The sequence below is a fragment of the Trachurus japonicus genome, unplaced genomic scaffold (genome assembly GCF_045865225.1).
Source record: "Trachurus japonicus isolate A0001 unplaced genomic scaffold, Traja_1.0 AP030193.1".
NCBI classification, from domain to species: domain Eukaryota; kingdom Metazoa; phylum Chordata; class Actinopteri; order Carangiformes; family Carangidae; genus Trachurus; species Trachurus japonicus.
This window is the reverse complement of record NW_028220326.1, coordinates 1-19,195: the sequence shown is the minus strand read 5'-3', so window position 1 is coordinate 19,195 and position 19,195 is coordinate 1. Positions and strand designations below refer to the sequence as shown.

At 41.5% G+C, this 19,195-nt stretch overlaps 2 protein-coding genes across 2 annotated transcripts; both read right to left on the bottom strand.

Moving 5' to 3' along the window:
• Window positions 1-6,471: 6,471 nt before the first annotated feature.
• LOC146960601 (myelin-associated glycoprotein-like) lies at window positions 6,472-9,588 on the bottom strand. Its single transcript, XM_085772241.1, has 6 exons — window positions 9,295-9,588; window positions 7,866-8,171; window positions 7,483-7,743; window positions 7,221-7,299; window positions 7,055-7,094; window positions 6,472-6,867 (listed from the first exon to the last, which is right to left on the bottom strand). The coding sequence occupies exons 1-6, from the start codon at window positions 9,464-9,466 to the stop codon at window positions 6,634-6,636; spliced, it is 1,092 nt and encodes a 363-aa protein (XP_085628367.1). The 5' UTR covers window positions 9,467-9,588; the 3' UTR covers window positions 6,472-6,633.
• A 3,441-nt stretch (window positions 9,589-13,029) lies between these two features.
• On the bottom strand, window positions 13,030-15,957 carry LOC146960600 (myelin-associated glycoprotein-like). Its single transcript, XM_085772240.1, has 7 exons — window positions 15,861-15,957; window positions 15,331-15,726; window positions 14,434-14,739; window positions 14,047-14,307; window positions 13,778-13,856; window positions 13,609-13,648; window positions 13,030-13,421 (listed from the first exon to the last, which is right to left on the bottom strand). Exons 1-7 carry the CDS (start codon window positions 15,901-15,903, stop codon window positions 13,203-13,205), a joined length of 1,344 nt encoding a protein of 447 aa, XP_085628366.1. The 5' UTR covers window positions 15,904-15,957; the 3' UTR covers window positions 13,030-13,202.
• Between the last annotated feature and the right edge of the window lie 3,238 nt (window positions 15,958-19,195).

Below are 19,195 nucleotides of genomic sequence, written 5' to 3'. Positions count from 1 at the left end.
ACTCCTCTCATGCAGTTTCCCTGAAGTAGCTTTAGAAGCAAAAAATCAAACCATCATTTGTGTTGTCTTTCTTTCACTGAGGCTTCACAGTTTGAGTCATGTCACATTAAGATTTCAGAAAGATCAAACTAAAAGGCAACATGGACATATTATGTTTGTTACATGTATAAAAAACATGATTTGACAAAATTGTACAAAAGTGCACTTTCAAACACTCCCACAAACCTCACTCTCTTTCAAACACCAGTGTGAGGGACCGAGTCGGTTGCAATGAGGACAACAGATAGTAACTTAAAAAAAAAAAGGGGTTTTATTTACCCAAAATATACAGAAACAAAATTACTCAAATGAACATAAGGTCTGGGCCCATAAAAGAGGTCAAATTAACAAACCTGTGCAAAAGTCAACTGAATAAACTAACAGAAGACAAAACAGAACAGAATTAAACAGACCTAACTAATGAACACAAGGGAGAACTTATATACTGGGTGGTCAGCCCATACTAACAAAAGAGGGGTTAACTTAAACCCTAAACACAAAAGACCACAGCTAATTCACAAACAAAACAACTTAGGAAAGGTAACGTATTAAAATAAACACAATCTATGCATAACCAAACAAACTGATATTACTAATGGTCTAAGGAAAATAATGAACATAACTAAAACACTAAACTTCCCCCCATGGTGCACCAGCCCTTGGGTTGGCCCAATTAGTGCCGCCTCTTATAAAATGGCCGAGCGTGTGGGGGCGGATCCTTTTATCAGGAGGATCCCAGCAACACCAACAGCACCAGCAGCACCAGCAGCACCGGTAACGTTATCATGGCTGTGTGGCCACAGCTGTGGCCATCACACACTCCCCCCCTTCGGAGTCTTCGCTGGAACAGCGGGAGAGGTAATCCGCAGTGGTGTTATCCCTGCCAGGGATGTGCTGCACCGTGAACCGATATGGCTGCATGGCAAGATACCACCGGGTGATTCGCCCATTAGTGTCTTTCATCCTCTCCAACCATTGCAGTGCCTTATGGTCAGTCTCCAAAGCGAACTCTCTCCCCAGTAGATAATACTTGAATGAGTCCAGGGCCCACTTCACCGCCAAGGCTTCTTTTTCCACTGTGGAGTAGCGGACCTCTCTGGGGAATAACTTCCGGCTGATGTAAGCCACAGGATGCTGGTCCCTTTTCACTCCCTGCAAAAGCACAGCTCCAACACCCCTCTCAGATGCATCAATTTGCAGTGTGAAAGGTTCATTGAAATCTGGACTGTGGAGAACAGGGCTCTTACTCAGGGATTCCTGGATGTCCTTAAAAGCAGCCACTGCCTCAGCTGTCCACTGGATGTGGTTGGGGCACCTTGAGCCAGTTCGGTCGGTCAGGAGGGCAGCCCTGGCTGAGAAGTTCGGGATGAACCGATGGTAAAAGCCAGCCATCCCCAGGAAGGATCTCAGCTGCTTCCTACTCTGTGGGAGAGGACACGACTTGAGTGCATGCACTTTATGGACTTGCGGTTTGATTAACCCACCTCCAATGGTGAAGCCAAGGTACTCTGTTTCCTCTCTGGCGATTGCACACTTTGTGGGATTGACTGTCAGGCCTGCTGACCTCAGGCGATCCAGGACTTCCTTCAAGTGCCTCAGGTGGTCCTCCCAGGTGGCGCTGTAGATGACAATATCATCGAGATATGCACAAGCAAAATCAGACAGTTCACAGAGTACCTGGTCCATTAATCGTTGAAAAGTTGCAGGGCCCCGTGCAACCCAAATGGCAAGACTGTGAACTGGAACAGCCCCCAGGGAGTCCGAAAGGCTGTCAGCTCCTGAGACTGCTGGGTCAGGGGCACCTGCCAGTAACCTTTACACAGGTCAATTGTGGTCAGGTATTTTGCCTTCCTCAGGCGCTCGATGAGGTCGTCAATCCGTGGAGTGGGGTATGAATCAAATTTTGAAACCGAGTTCAGGTACCTGAAGTCGATACAGAAACGGATGGATCCATCCTTCTTCGGGACCAGAACCACCGGATTACACCACTCACTTTTCGAAGGTCGGATTATACCCAGGGACAACATGAGGTCCACTTCCTTTTTCAGGGCCACCAGGAGGCGCTCCGGTATCCTGTAGCTCATCCGTCTCACAGACACATCAGGTTTCAAAATAATATCATGTTCCACAATATCTGTACGCCCAGGATACTCTTGAAAAATTTCTGAGTTAATCAAAGTCTTCACCTGAGTCTGCTGGTCCTCAGAGAGGTGGCCCAAATCCAGGTCAGAGGATACTGATGCCGGTAAATACTCATCGTCCGCCTCCTCTTCCTCCTTCACAGCCTGGATCAGCAGCACCCTTGCACCCTCTCCAGTCCTTGGGAACCATTCTTTGAGGAGATTCACATGGAGAACCCGGCTGGCATGATGACGTCCTGGGTTAGAGACCTGATAGGTGGTGGGCCCAAGCTTCCTCTGAACCTCAAAAGGCCCCTGCCACTTTGCCAACAGCTTGCTATCACTGGTTGGCAGCATAACCAGGACCTTTTGACCTGGTTCGAAGCTTCTCTGCCTGGCTGACTGGTCATACCAGGTCTTCTGATGTCGCTGGGCCTCCGCCATATGTGCCTCTGCCAGTTGACTCATCCTCTGGAGTTTCTCTCTCTCATCTGTACCACATAAGAAACAACATTAACAGGCCCCTCCCTCCTGTGATCCCCCTCCCAGGTCTCCCGCAGCAAGGCCAGAGGACCCCTCACCTCATGACCATAAAGCAGTTCGAAAGGGGAGAAACCTGTAGAGGCTTGGGGTACCTCCCTGTAGGCGAAGAGGAGGTAGGGGAGCCATTGATCCCAGTCAGATCCAGTTTCATTAACGAACTTACGGAGCATTTGTTTGAGGGTCTGGTTGAACCGTTCTGTCAAACCATCTGTCTGCGGATGGTATGGGGTGGTGCGTACACTCTTTATGCCCAGCAGCTGGTAAACCTGTTTCAAAAGGTTGGACATAAAGTTAGTGCCCTGGTCTGTCAAAATTTCACAGGGGAATCCCACTCTTGAAAAAAATTGAACCAGAGAAAAAGCCACAGTTTTTGCTTTAACAGATTTCAATGGGAACACTTCAGGATATTTGGTACCATAATCGGTAATGACCAACATGTAACGGTTGCCTGATTTACTCTTTTCCACAGGGCCAACAACGTCCATCCCCAAGCGTTCAAAGGGAGTAGTAATGATGGGGAGTGGCTTGAGAGGAGCTCTGGTGGGGCCTCTCATTGAGGTCTTTTGGCACTGAGGGCAACTCCTGCAGAACTGGGAAACATCAAAACTCAAACCTGGCCAGAAAAAATTGTGTTTAATACGAGCTGTGGTCTTGCGTTTCCCCAGGTGGCCAGCCCAGGGAATCGAGTGGCCCAAGGTAAGTACCATGTCTCGGGCCACCTGCGGGACTACTAGCTGTTTAACCTGGCCATGCTGACGGTAAAGAACCCCATTCTGAAGGAAGTACTCTTCCGTCCTGCCATCAGGTTCCATCTCAGGCTCCCTCTCCTTTGCTCTCTGAAAAAAGACAGACAGTGTTGGGTCCTCTTGTTGCAGTTGCATTATGTTGTCAGGTACTTGAAAACCTAAAGGCACATCTGGAGCAGCCTCAGCTGATGAATGTAAAGCAGTGTGTTGGAATTTCTCTTGCCTCTTTTGCCTACGGGGCTTCCGACACTTCCCGGGCTGTGTTTCAAGCCTGACACCATAGAATGGCAAGGCACTGAGGGCTGGGGAATCTACCTCCCCCTGTTTAGCTTGTGCTCTGGTGACTGCAACATTACAACTTTGCACTGGATTTAGCAGATCAAAAAGTACAGGGAGGTCATCACCTAAAACCACTGGAAAGGGCAAGTTATCTGCAACTCCAACATTTAACAGATAGGCCTGTCCATGTACTTCAATATAGATGTCTGCCGTGGGGTAAAACTTCTCATCACCATGTACACAGCAAATGGGAATAGTCTCCAGAGTGCAAACAGTATTGGCTGGCACATATTTCCTGTGCACAAGAGTCTGAGTACTGCCAGTGTCAATCAGGGCTCTGAGATGTTCTCCATTTATTTTGACATTGGTTGTTTTCATGGACTGGTTAGTGTGAGGCTTAATGTCAGCTTGGCGTGGAACAAAACACATTTGAGTGAGCTTAGCTGGATTCTGTGGGCACATTGGTTTAATATGGCCTTCCTGTCCACACAGGTAAGTGGGTGTTTTTTTGGGAGCTCTTGATTGTGTTTGCTGGCTCTCCCTTACAGGAGGCTTACCCCCACCTGCTGGTGACCTCTGGTAGTGTTGAGGAGGGCCAGGTCTGCGGGTGTCCTTCCAGGTGGGGTTGCTCCACGGCTGATTGTTTTTCCGTGCAGCCACAAACACATCAGCCAGAGTAGCAGCTTCTGCAGCTGACTTTGGATCATGCTCCTTTACCCAAACCTGAAGCTCAGGACACAACATTCTCAAGTATTGTTCCAGAATAATCATTTCTCCAACATCATGAACTGTTTTACCTTGAGGTTGGATCCACTTCCCATACAGCTCTTTGAGCCTCACATAGAGCTCCTTGGGGCTCTCATCAGGTCCAACATCCAGTGAGCGGAACCTCTGCCTGTAGGTCTCAGGGTTAACATCATATTTTCTCAGTATAGCAGTTTTTACAGCATCATATTCCAGGGAATCATCAACATCCATATTTACATATGCTCCTCGAGCCTTACCAGTCAGAAGTGGAATGAGTCGGAAAACCCAATCTGATCTCGGCCACCGACATGCAGCTGCTATCCTCTCAAACGTAATGAGAAAGTGCTCAACATCATCATTTTCTGTTAACTTCTCTAGTCTGGGTTCATGAGGGAATCGAGACTGACCTGACGGATTACTCACAGGCTGGATGGGCTCGACTGAGGCTGCAGCTTGGGCCTGCAGCCGACAACCATCTGGGTCCAGAGCCTGCACAGTAGAAGTGGGCTCTAGTGCTGGAGATGTATGTGCCTGCGCTGCCTGTACATCCTCCTGCAGAAGCCTGAACTGGTTATGTAATGCTTGGAACCGTTGCTCCTGCCTTGTAGCTTCCTCTTTCCTTTTCGCCTCCCGGGCCTCCTGTTGCCCCATGAAGGCCTGCAGAATGCCTGTTAAGTCTCTCAATGTTGGCTCTCTACTCTCTTCACCCCCAGTGCCATCTTCTTTTAAAGCTCCCTCCTGCATCTCTTCCTCACTCTCAGCCTGGGCTTCCAACCCTGTTTGTGTCCTGAGATCTGCTCGACCACCTCTTGCCACTCTTCCTCCACGGACCCGCATGTCTTCACAAATGGAGGAGAAGACAAAAGGGGAAAAAAGGAAAAAAATACCTGTGTCCTCAACTGGCTGATCCCACCACTGCCACCATATGTGAGGGACCGAGTCGGTTGCAATGAGGACAACAGATAGTAACTTCAAAAAAAAGGGGTTTTATTTACCCAAAATATACAGAAACAAAATTACTCAAATGAACATAAGGTCTGGGCCCATAAAAGAGGTCAAATTAACAAACCTGTGCAAAAGTCAACTGAATAAACTAACAGAAGACAAAACAGAACAGAATTAAACAGACCTAACTAATGAACACAAGGGAGAACTTATATACTGGGTGGTCAGCCCATACTAACAAAAGAGGGGTTAACTTAAACCCTAAACACAAAAGACCACAGCTAATTCACAAACAAAACAACTTAGGAAAGGTAACGTATTAAAATAAACACAATCTATGCATAACCAAACAAACTGATATTACTAATGGTCTAAGGAAAATAATGAACATAACTAAAACACTAAACTTCCCCCCATGGTGCACCAGCCCTTGGGTTGGCCCAATTAGTGCCGCCTCTTATAAAATGGCCGAGCGTGTGGGGGCGGATCCTTTTATCAGGAGGATCCCAGCAACACCAACAGCACCAGCAGCACCAGCAGCACCGGTAACGTTATCATGGCTGTGTGGCCACAGCTGTGGCCATCACAACCAGAATAAGCCATGTATCTCAATCTGAATCTCAAGAGTTTATGGCTCTATCATTAAGTCTAACTGGAAATGATAACATTACTCCCTGTCACTTTCACCCAACATCATGTGTAGAAGCCTGTACATGATGGGACACTGTTTACTTGAAAAACATTTTGGATAAAAACTGGACAAAGACAAGGACTTTTTGATTTTTTACATTTTTTAATAATCAGAATATTGTTAAAGACAAGTAGTCTGAAGAATACTGAGGAGCTGAAGGCCTGTATGACAGATCATGTAAATCGATGATACTGGACATTAACAAACATACCACAAGATCATTTCACAAGAAAATGAAATAGGACATATAATTTAGATATACATTCATAGTTTACTTCTGATGGGTGAGCAGAAGTGCTTCAGTTCCCTTTTCAGAGCTAAAAGAAAACAACATGTGAACATGGAGATGTTGACAGTTGACAGAGAAAGCAGCAGAGCATGACTGTTTTGAGTCTTATCTACAGTATGAATGTTTTCCTGCCACCAACTAAAAACAGACATATCAATAAGAATAAATAAAGCAAACATTTCCTTTTAATGACCTTGTGTAACTTTTGTCTTTGTAGAAACCAAATCGTCTTTTTTATTTCTTTATCACTTGAGCATAGAGATCCTCTGGGCTGTCTGCAGTCTGTCTGGACCTTTTTGCTGTCTTGGACACATTGACTTGTGCATACACACAATGCTGCTGCTGTCCACTGTCCTGCAGGGAGTCAGAGGACGGTCCAGGTCTCAGCTGGGAGAAGTCGATCTCTCCATAATGGATGTTTCCTTCCTCTGTTTTATGGTCAATAGCCACCTCGTCACATGTTTGACTCTGTAAGAAACAAATCAAACAAGAAGTGTCATGAGGTCAACCTTATTTCATCAGGATGCAGACAACACAGCACAGAGACTGCTCTGATAGAGGCACTGTAGAGGAGTGAGTCAGACAATATGAACAGATGGAAAACATTCAGCTCACACAACTCATTATTATACAGGGATGTTTGATATTTTCCCACCTGAGTTTGCTGTGCAGTTGAACGTGTGGACTTAAAACGCCTGAAAGACACAAGAGGCTGTTAGATTAATGATGTTTAACTTTCATACCATATGCCAATAAAGTGTCAAGACTAAGATGACGATGTCAGTGACTGAGTCAAGTCATCTTTGACTTGTTGTACTTACCAGACCAACACAATCAAGCAGACGAGAACAACAAACCCAATGATTCCTCCAAGAACCAGCTTCCATTGCTGAGGTTCTCCTGGTAGAAAAACAAGACCAGGGTTAAACACCAAAGAAGACATGATTTAGTTCAGCTACTGATGAAGCCACTACTGCAGTTCAGTTTAGTTACCATGGCATCACTTTCTATGCACACTAACTAAGAAGATCTACAACACAGGAGAAGACAATGAGAAAAGATTTCCATTAGTAGATTATTTACCTCTAAGAGACAGATGGACCTTTGATGAGGTCTGATTACCAACAGCATTGGAAGCCACACAGAAATAAACTGCTCCATATGCGGCCCTGACACTGTAAAGGGCTCCTTCAGACACATTCATGACTCCATCTGTGCTCTGCTCCATCCAGGTGAAGTGGCTGATGGGAGGCTTGGCTCTGCTGGAGCAGGTCAGGTTCACCCAGCTCCCTGCTGACACCAAACCTGATGGACTGATGGATGCTGAGGTGTCCTTGGGGCCATCTAGGCAATGTGACAAACATATAGGACAGGCCTTTATTACCTTGTTGGGTGGAGTAAAGTCACATCTCATGAATCCTCTTGTTCTGACAGGATTCAGTGAGAAAACAAAGTGGTTGACTTACATGAAACATTGAGAGTTATTTGAACCTCTGCTGACTTGACAACTATTCCATTGTTCACAGAGTAGCTGGCAGAACAGGTGACGGTGTGTCCATCATCTTTTTCTGACAGAGTCATGATCCTCTGAGTTTTGGTTGTAAAGGTTCTATCAGTGTTTTCCTCCATTATGCTGCGAGGGTCTTGATGGAGGCTCCAGGTGAGTTGAGGAGGGGAGTGTGGACAGGGAGTTTGAGCCGAGCAGGTAACAGTGACAGACGCCCCCTCCCTCTGATCACCTGAGATTGTAATTGTTGGCCTGGGAGGAGAATCTGTGAACACCAGAACACAGCACATGACCCTTATATAAATGATTTTGACTGTAAAAAAAAAAAAAAAGGTAACACTTTACTTGACGTCTATCTCTATAACACATTATAACCATACATATAATGAGTTATAATGCAGTTATAGCACTGTATAACTATAGTTATAAACACTCATAAATGATCATAATGCTTTACAACAATAAGTATAACACACTATAAAGCATTTTATCATGACTTATAAGGTCAGGTATTATAATAGGTTATAATTGTTAGTAACTCACTGACAATGACCACATCGATAATGCATTATAAATATAGTTATAATGTGTTATAATTGGCTTATAAACATGTATAACTATCATTATAAACACTCATTAATTATCATAAGGCTTTATAACAATAAGCACAAGACATCATAGAGCAATTTATAATGGTATAAGGTCTTAGTATTATAATAGAGTTATAATGCTCTATAATGTGTTATGCTTAGGCCTATATTGTTTTAAAGTCTTATGTGATTTATATGTGTTTATAATGATAGTTATACATGTTTATAAGACAAACACACATTATAACTATATTTATAATGCATTATAAATGTGAGCATTGTCAGCCAGTTACTAACAATTATAACGTATTAATATTTGACCTTATAAGTCATGATAAAATGATTTATGGTGTGTTATGATTATTGTTATAAAGCATTATGAACATTTATGAGTGTTTATGTGTTATAACTGCATTATACCTCATTATAAGTATGGTTATAATGTGTTATAGAGATAGGCGTCGAGTAAAGTGTTACCAAAAAAAAACAAAACCTGTCACGAAATACAGCATTAAATCGATGTGGAAAACACAAAATCCTGCTTTGATGTTAAGTAATGAAAAAACTCTGCTGGTCTGAAAAGTGAATGTTTCTCTACAATTAAAAAGATGTTTCTAATAATGTGTCTATTGAGTATCTCACCAGTTTCAGTCACAACGTTCATTGTTAACTACATTGATAATATTTTTATGTTGTTTAATAGCTTCACAGTGAAGGTGAGTTTCCTGTCTAGACCAAAGCTGCATTCATGATATTAGAGACTTATTGATATAAATTAAACTCAGTTTTCAGACTTACCTGTAACATTTATGTGAACTGGATGGCAAGAAGCTGTTGCTTTGAATGACTCCCTCTCGATTCTGAAGAAGTATTTGTCTGTATAACGTGTGATTAAATTAGAAAATAGAGTGGTGCAGTTTTTCTGACTCAGGTTTCCAATAATATTCATCGGGTAGCTGTTGGCTGTCATGCTACCGTTGAGGATCACATTGTGTGATTTTTCAAATTTAGAGTCACTTTTAATCCACACTCCAGTGCTCCTTGAGTCCTTGGATTCATTTTCTGAACTTCCTTCAAAATGACATGGGATTAGCAAACAAGATCCAGTCAGTGCCTCCATCTGTATTGGTGCAGTGATGTTGATGCTATGCATGCAAGCTGCCAAAACACCTGTAAATCCAGCCTCTGCATGGAGAGAAAGTTCAGCGTCATGCTTCATAATGCACTTTTTCATAATATAGTTTTTGCTTTGTATCTAAATGAGGTTCACATCGTAAAAGTCTGAGTATTGGCAACAAATAAATAAACAAACAACTCACCAGAAACAAAGAGGACACTCAGTAAAATGTTGACTGTCACCATCTTCACAGACAGACACTTGCTGCATTTGCAAACATGTCACTTAGTTTAATCACATCCCTTTTATTATAGAGAGCATTTACAAAGCAACTTCCTCATTTGAGATTCACAGCAGAAACTTGTCACCATGGTTAACCACATGTGCAGAGTGATGAAGACCATATTTGTCACTGTAGAAGATGAAGAGATACTAAATGAAAATGTTTAAAGATTTCAGTAGTTTAAAGAAAAGTTTAAAAAAAATTTCCCCTCACCAAATGTGTCCAGGGCAACAAAATAACTTGACATTCACTAATGCTTTTTCACTCTGGGATCACTATCTGAAAACATTCACTTGTCCTTAAGGATACATTGATCAGAGTTTGGAGGTCAAAGGTCACTTTGTTATACTGTTCTGCAAAAACACCTGAACACCACAATGCTTCATGCATTATTCTAAACAAAACAACACACAAGACACAAAGAGAACAAGGGCTGAACACAGGTCCAGATCACAGACTTTCCTTCTGACCTGGGAAAAGAAATAGTTCACTCAGTCACACCACAAGGATCTTTTGGTTAGTTTAGTTCTTCTTTGTTCTCGTGTTGAAGAGATTCTGTATTGCTGAGTTGGACCAGTAGCAGTAATCCAGATACTGTAGCAGCAGGAACAGCTGTAGTAGTGATGGTGTCAGTATTACAGTATTACAGTGGGAGCAGTGATGGCAGAAACATGAACACAACAGTAGAAGTATAGATGCAGTCATAACAAGCAACAGGACTTGCTGCAGTGCTCTAAGGCTGGAGTAATGAAGTTGAAGTTAAATCATTGTTTGTCCTTATTTGATTTGTCCACAGGTCTTGTACTGGTTGAACAGTCTGATGTGGATGAAGTTGATCAAAGTTTAGTGCATCAGCAGGATTTACTGACTGGATGACCGATACAGTATGTTTATTGCATGTGCAAAAAAACAAAAACAAATTGTACTGTATGTGCGTTCGACAGGCTTTGACATGTGTATGAGGTCTAACTGGAAATAATAACATTAGTCCCTGTCACTTTCATCCAACATCATGTGTAGAAGCCTATATTCCTTATCTGAAAAACATTTTGGATACAAACTGGACAAAAACAAGGACTTTTTCATTTTTTACATTTTTAGTAATCAGAAAGACAGGTAGTCTGAAGAATACTGAGGAGCTGAAGGCCTGTATGACAGCATGTGAACTGATACTGTACATTACGGTAACAAACATAGCACAAGATCACTTCTCAAGAAAATGTAACAGGACATGTTCTAAATTCAGATATAGATTACTTCTGATGGGTGTAGAAGTGCTTCTGGTGCCACTTCAGTTCCCTTTTCAGAGCTCAGTGAAGTGAGGGTGTGAATATGAAGATGGTGATAGTTGACAGAGAAAGCCGCAGAGTGTGACTGTTTTAAGTTTTATAGTCACTGAGCTGTTTGCACTGATATTTTCCTGCCCACGGTGTCTTTTACTACACCAACTATTAAAAATATATAATGTACTGTATCAATAAAAATAAAGGCAAACATTTATTTTCAATGACTTAATTAATGTAACTTTTGTCTTTACAGAAACCAAATTGTCTCTTTCATTTTTTCATTACTTGAGCATAGAGATCCTCTGGGCTGTCTGCAGTCTGTCTGGACCTTTTTGCTGTCTTGGACATACTGACTTGTGCATACACACAATGCTGCTGCTGTCCACTGTCCTGCAGGGAGTCCATAAGAGGATGGTCCAGGTCTCAGGATGCAGACAACACAGCAGAGAGACTGCTGTGATAGAAGCACTGTAGAGGAGTGAGTCAGACAATAGCGAGTAAGACTTTCCTTCTGACCTAGGAAAAGAAATAGTTCACTTTCAGTCACACCACAAGAAAACTTTGGTTAGTTTAGTTCTACTTTGTGGCCGTGTTGAAGAGATCCTCTATTTCTGAGTTGGACCAGTAGCAGTAATCCAGATAGCAGCAGGAACAGCTGTAGTAGTGATGGTGCCAGTACTACAGTATTACAGTGGGAGCAGTGATGGCAGAAACATGAACACAACAGTAGAAGTATAGATGAAGTCACAACAAGCAACAGGACTTGCTGCAGTGCTCTAAGGCTGAAGTAATGAAGTTGAAGTTAAATCATTGTTTGTCCTTACTTGATTTGTCCACAGGTCTTGTACTGGTTGAACAGTCTGATGTGGATGAAGTTGATCAAAGTTTAGTACATCAGCAGGATTTACTGACTGGATGACTCAATAAAAGTTTTTAAAATGTTTTTAAAAGACATGGAGAGGAGATTTGTCCTGAGCTGGTAGTTTGTTGGGTTGGACAGCAGGTGATGCTGCTGCATCAACAATGAGCATCTCTCAAGACAAGCTGAGTTCAGACCTGGGACACCAATATTACTAAAATACATCAGCTCAAACATCAAGTTGAGCTGCACGCTAACAGGAAGCTTTGACATTTTTATTAACTCCTCTCATGCAGTTTCCCTGAAGTAGCTTTAGAAGCAAAAAATCAAACCATCATTTGTGTTGTCTTTCTTTCACTGAGGCTTCACAGTTTGAGTCATGTCACATTAAGATTTCAGAAAGATCAAACTAAAAGGCAACATGGACATATTCTGTTTGTTACATGTATAAAAAACATGATTTGACAAAATTGTACAAAAGTGCACTTTCAAACACTCCCACAAACCTCACTCTCTTTCAAACACCAGAATAAGCCATGTATCTCAATCTGAATCTCAAGAGTTTATGGCTCTATCATTAAGTCTAACTGGAAATGATAACATTACTCCCTGTCACTTTCACCCAACATCATGTGTAGAAGCCTGTACATGATGGGACACTGTTTACCTGAAAAACATTTTGGATAAAAAACTGGACAAAGACAAGGACTTTTTGATTTTTTACATTTTTTAATAATCAGAATATTGTTAAAGACAAGTAGTCTGAAGAATACTGAGGAGCTGAAGGCCTGTATGACAGATCATGTAAATCGATGATACTGGACATTAACAAACATACCACAAGATCATTTCACAAGAAAATGAAATAGGACATATAATTTAGATATACATTCATAGTTTACTTCTGATGGGTGTGCAGAAGTGCTTCAGTTCCCTTTTCAGAGCTAAAAGAAAACAACATGTGAACATGGAGATGTTGACAGTTGACAGAGAAAGCAGCAGAGCATGACTGTTTTGAGTCTTATCTACAGTATGAATGTTTTCCTGCCACCAACTAAAAACAGACATATCAATAAGAATAAATAAAGCAAACATTTCCTTTTAATGACCTTGTGTAACTTTTGTCTTTGTAGAAACCAAATCGTCTTTTTTATTTCTTTATCACTTGAGCATAGAGATCCTCTGGGCTGTCTGCAGTCTGGACCTTTTTGCTGTCTTGGACACATTGACTTGTGCATACACACAATGCTGCTGCTGTCCACTGTCCTGCAGGGAGTCAGAGGACGGTCCAGGTCTCAGCTGGGAGAAGTTGATCTCTCCATAATGGATGTTTCCTTCCTCTGTTTTATGGTCAATAGCCACCTCTTCACATGTTTGACTCTGTAAGAAACAAATCAAACAAGAAGTGTCATGAGGTCAACCTTATTTCATCAGGATGCAGACAACACAGCACAGAGACTGCTCTGATAGAGGCACTGTAGAGGAGTGAGTCAGACAATATGAACAGATGGAAAACATTCAGCTCACACAACTCATTATTATACAGGGATGTTTGATATTTTCCCACCTGAGTTTGCTGTGCAGTTGAACGTGTGGACTTAAAACGCCTGAAGGGCACAAGAGGCTGTTAGATTAATGATGTTTAACTTTCATACCATATGCCAATAAAGTGTCAAGACTAAGATGACGATGTCAGTGACTGAGTCAAGTCATCTGCTGTGACTTGTTGTACTTACCAGACCAACACAATCAAGCAGATGAAAACGACAAACCCAATGATTCCTCCAAGAACCAGCTTCCATTGCTGAGGTTCTCCTGGTAGAAAAACAAGACCAGGGTTAAACACCAAAGAAGACATGATTTATTGTTCAACTTTGTTCAACTATGAAGCCACTACTGCAGTTCAGTTTAGTTACTGTGGCATCACTTCCTATGCACACTAACTAAGAAGATCTACAACACAGGAGAAGACAATGAAATAAGATTTCCATTAGATTACCTTTACCTCTAAGAGACAGATGGACCTTTGATGAGGTCTGATTACCAACAGCATTGGAAGCCACACAGAAATAAACTGCTCCATATGCGGCCCTGACACTGTAAAGGGCTCCTTCAGACACATTCATGACTCCATCTGTGCTCTGCTCCACCCAGGTGAAGTGGCTGATGGGAGGCTTGGCTCTGCTGGAGCAGGTCAGGTTCACCCAGCTCCCTGCTGACACCAAACCTGATGGACTGATGGATGCTGAGGTGTCCTTGGGGCCATCTAGGGAATGTGACAAACATATATGTAAGACAGGCCTTTATTACCTTGTTGGGTGGAGTAAAGTCACATCTCATGAATCCTCTTGTTCTGACAGGATTCAGTGAGAAAACAAAGTGGTTGACTTACATGAAACATTGAGAGTTATTTGAACCTCTGCTGACTTGACATCTCGTCCATTGTTCACAGAGTAGCTGGCAGAACAGGTGACGGTGTGTCCATCATCATTTTCTGACAGAGTCATGATCCTCTGAGTTTTGGTTGTAAAGGTTCTATCAGTGTTTTCCTCCATTATGCTGCGAGGGTCTTGATGGAGGCTCCAGGTGAGTTGAGGAGGGGAGTGTGGACAGGGAGTTTGAGCCGAGCAGGTAACAGTGACAGACGCCCCCTCCCTCTGATCACCTGAGATTTTAATTGTTGGCCTGGGAGGAGAATCTGTGAACACCAGAACACAGCACATGACCCTTTATAAATGCTTTAGAGTGTAAAACTGTCACAAAATACAGCAATAAATCAATGTGGAAAACACATTAAATCCTGTTCTGATGTGAACTAAGGAAAAACCTCTGCTGGTGTGAAAAGTGAATGTTTCTCTACTTACAATTAAAAAGATGTTTCTAATAAAGTGTCCACTGTGTATCTCAGCAGTTTCAGTCAGGACGTTCATTGTTAATTATTGATACATTGATCATATCTTTTATTTTATTTATCATTTAGCTCAGTGGTTCCCAAACTTTTTTGACTTGCGTACCCCCTGAGCCGTTTTGCCATACCACAAGTACCCCCTCCCTCATACGTGTTGATGATTCTCCAAAAGTGGTCATAACGTAACACAACTGATTAAGAAACAAAAATCATTTCAATTTCTCTCTTCAATTTGTACAAAGACATTTTACGCTATTAGTGTAGCTAGCTAAATTTTCGCTTCACAGTGAAGGCGAGGGTCATAGAGTTTCCTGTCTAGACCAAAGCTGCATTCATGATATTAGAGAGTTGATATAAATGAAACTCAGTTTTCAGACTTACCCGCAACATTTATGTGAACTGGATGGCAAGGAGCTGTTGCTTTGAATGACTCCCTCTCGATTCTGAAGAAGTATTTGTCTGTATAATCTGTGGTTAAATTAGAAAATAGAGTGGTGCAGTTTTTCTGACTCAGGTTTCCAATAATATTCATCGGGTAGCTGTTGGCTGTGCTGCTACTGTTGAAGATCACGTTGCGTGGATATTGTGCAAATCTAGAGTCACTTTTAATCCACACTCCAGTGCTCCTTGAGTCCTTGGATTCATTTCCTGAACTTCCTTCAAAATGACATGGGATTAGCAAACAAGATCCAGTCAGTGCCTCCATCTGTATTGGTGTAGTGATGTTGATGTCTGGCCTCTTGTCACAAGCTGCCAAAACACCTGTAAATCCAGCCTCTGCATGGAGAGAAAATCCAGTGTCATGTTTCATATTGCACTTTTTTATAATATAGTTTTTGCTTTGTATCTAAATGAGGTTCACATCGTAAAAGTCTGAGTATTGGCAACAAATAAATAAACAAACAACTCACCAGAAACAAAGAGGACACTCAGTAAAATGTTGACTGTCACCATCTTCACAGACAGACACTTGCTCCTGCATTTGCAAACATTTCACTTAGTTTAATCACATCCCTTTTTTTATAGAGAGCATTTACAAAGCAACTTCCTCATTTGAGATTCACAGCAGAAACTTGTCACCATGGTTAACCACATGTGCAGAGTGATGAAGAGATACAAAATGAAAATGTTTAAAGATTTCAGTAGTTTAAAGAAAAGTTAAAAAAAAAAAAATTCCCCTCACCAAATGTGTCCAGGGCAACAAAATAACTTGACATTCACAAATGCTTTTTCACTCTGGGATCACTATCTGAAAACATTCACTTGTCCTTAAGGACACATTGATCAGAATTTGGAGGTCAAAGGTCACTTTGTTATACTGTTCTGCAAAAACACCTCAACACCACAATGCTTCATGCATTATTCTAAACAAAACAAAACAAAACAAAACAACACAAGCCACAAAGAGAACAAGGGCTGAACACAGGTCCAGATCACAGACTTTCCTTCTGACCTAGGAAAAGAAATAGTTCACTCAGTCACACCACAAGAAACTTTTGGTTAGTTTAGTTCTTCTTTGTTGTCGTGTTGAAGAGATTCTGTATTGCTGAGTTGGACCAGTAGCAGATAGCAGCAGGAACAGCAGTATAGTGATGGTGCCAGTACTACAGTATTACAGTGGGAGCAGTGATGGCAGAAACATGAACACAACAGTAGAAGTATAGATGCAGTCACAACAAGCAACAGGACTTGCTGCAGTGCTCTAAGGCTGGAGTAATGAAGTTGAAGTTAAATCATTGTTTGTCCTTATTTGATTTGTCCACAGGTCTTGTACTGGTTGAACAGTCTGATGTGGATGAAGTTGATCAAAGTTTAGTACATCAGCAGGATTTACTGACTAAATGACTTATCGCATGTGCAAAAAAACAAAAAACAAATTGTATGTGCGTTCGACAGGCTTTGACATGTGTGTGAGGTCTAACTGGAAATAATAACATTAGTCCCTGTCACTTTCATCCAACATCATGTGTAAAAGCCTGTACTCCTTATCTGAAAAACATTTTGGATACAAACGGGACAAAAACAAGGACTTTTTCATTTTTGACATTTTTAACAATCAGAAAGACAGGTAGTCTGAAGAATACTGAGGAGCTGAAGGCCTGTATGACAGCATGTGAACTGATACTGTACATTACGGTAACAAACACAAGATCACTTCTCAAGAAAATGTAACAGGACATGTTCTAAATTCAGATATAGATTACTTCTGATGGGTGTAGAAGTGCTTCTGGTGCCACTTCAGTTCCCTTTTCAGAGCTCAGTGAAGTGAGGGTGTGAATATGAAGATGTTGATAGTTGACAGAGAAAGCCGCAGAGTGTGACTGTTTTAAGTTTTATAGTCACTGAGCTGTTTGCACTGATATTTTCCTGCCCATGGTGTCTTTTACTACACCAACCATATATAATGTACTGTATCAATAAAAATAAAGGCAAACATTTATTTTCAATGACTTAATTAATGTAACTTTTGTCTTTACAGAAACCAAATTGTCTCTTTCATTTTTTCATCACTTGAGCATAGAGATCCTCTGGGCTGTCTGCAGTCTGTCTGGACCTTTTTGCTGTCTTGGACATACTGACTTGTGCATACACACAATGCTGCTGCTGTCCACTGTCCTGCAGGGAGTCCATAAGAGGATGGTCCAGGTCTCAGGATGCAGACAACACAGCAGAGAGACTGCTGTGATAGAAGCACTGTAGAGGAGTGAGTCAGACAATAGCGAGTAAGACTTTCCTTCTGACCTAGGAAAATAAATAGTTCACTTTCAGTCACACCACAAGAAAACTTTGGTTAGTTTAGTTCTTCTTTGTGGCCGTGTTGAAGAGATCCTCTATTTCTGAGTTGGACCAGTAGCAGTGATCCAGATAGCAGCAGGAACAGCTGTAGTAGTGATGGTGCCAGTATTACAGTATTACAGTGGGAGCAGTGATGGCAGAAACATGAACACAACAGTAGAAGTATAGATGAAGTCACAACAAGCAACAGGACTTGCTGCAGTGCTCTAAGGCTGAAGTAATGAAGTTGAAGTTAAATCATTGTTTGTCCTTACTTGATTTGTCCACAGGTCTTGTACTGGTTGAACAGTCTGATGTGGATGAAGTTGATCAAAGTTTAGTACATCAGCAGGATTTACTGCCTGGATGACTCAATAAAAGTATTTAAAATGTTTTTAAAAGACATGGAGAGGAGATTTGTCCTGAGCTGGTAGTTTGTTGGGTTGGACAGCAGGTGATGCTGCTGCATCAACAATGAGCATCTCTCAAGACAAGCTGAGTTCAGACCTGGGACACCAATATTACTAAAATACATCAGCTCAAACATCAAGTTGAGCTGCACGCTAACAGGAAGCTTTGACATTTTTATTAACTCCTCTCATGCAGTTTCCCTGAAGTAGCTTTAGAAGCAAAAAAATCAAACCATCATTTGTGTTGTCTTTCTTTCACTGAGGCTTCACAGTTTGAGTCATGTCACATTAAGATTTCAGAAAGATCAAACTAAAAGGCAACATGGACATATTCTGTTTGTTACATGTATAAAAAACATGATTTGACAAAATTGTACAAAAGTGCACTTTCAAACACTCCCACAAACCTCACTCTCTTTCAAACACCAGAATAAGCCATGTATCTCAATCTGAATCTCAAGAGTTTATGGCTCTATCATTAAGTCTAACTGGAAATGATAACATTACTCCCTGTCACTTTTACCCAACATCATGTGTAGAAGCCTGTACATGATGGGACACTGTTTACCTGAAAAACATTTTGGATAAAAACTGGACAAAGACAAGGACTTTTTGATTTTTTACATTTTTTAATAATCAGAATATTGTTAAAGACAAGTAGTCTGAAGAATACTGAGGAGCTGAAGGCCTGTATGACAGATCATGTAAATCGATGATACTGGACATTAACAAACATACCACAAGATCATTTCACAAGAAAATGAAATAGGACATATAATTTAGATATACATTCATAGTTTACTTCTGATGGGTGAGCAGAAGTGCTTCAGTTCCCTTTTCAGAGCTAAAAGAAAACAACATGTGAACATGGAGATGTTGACAGTTGACAGAGAAAGCAGCAGAGCATGACTGTTTTGAGTCTTATCTACAGTATGAATGTTTTCCTGCCACCAACTAAAAACAGACATATCAATAAGAATAAATAAAGCAAACATTTCCTTTTAATGACCTTGTGTAACTTTTGTCTTTGTAGAGACCAAATCGTCTTTTTTATTTCTTTA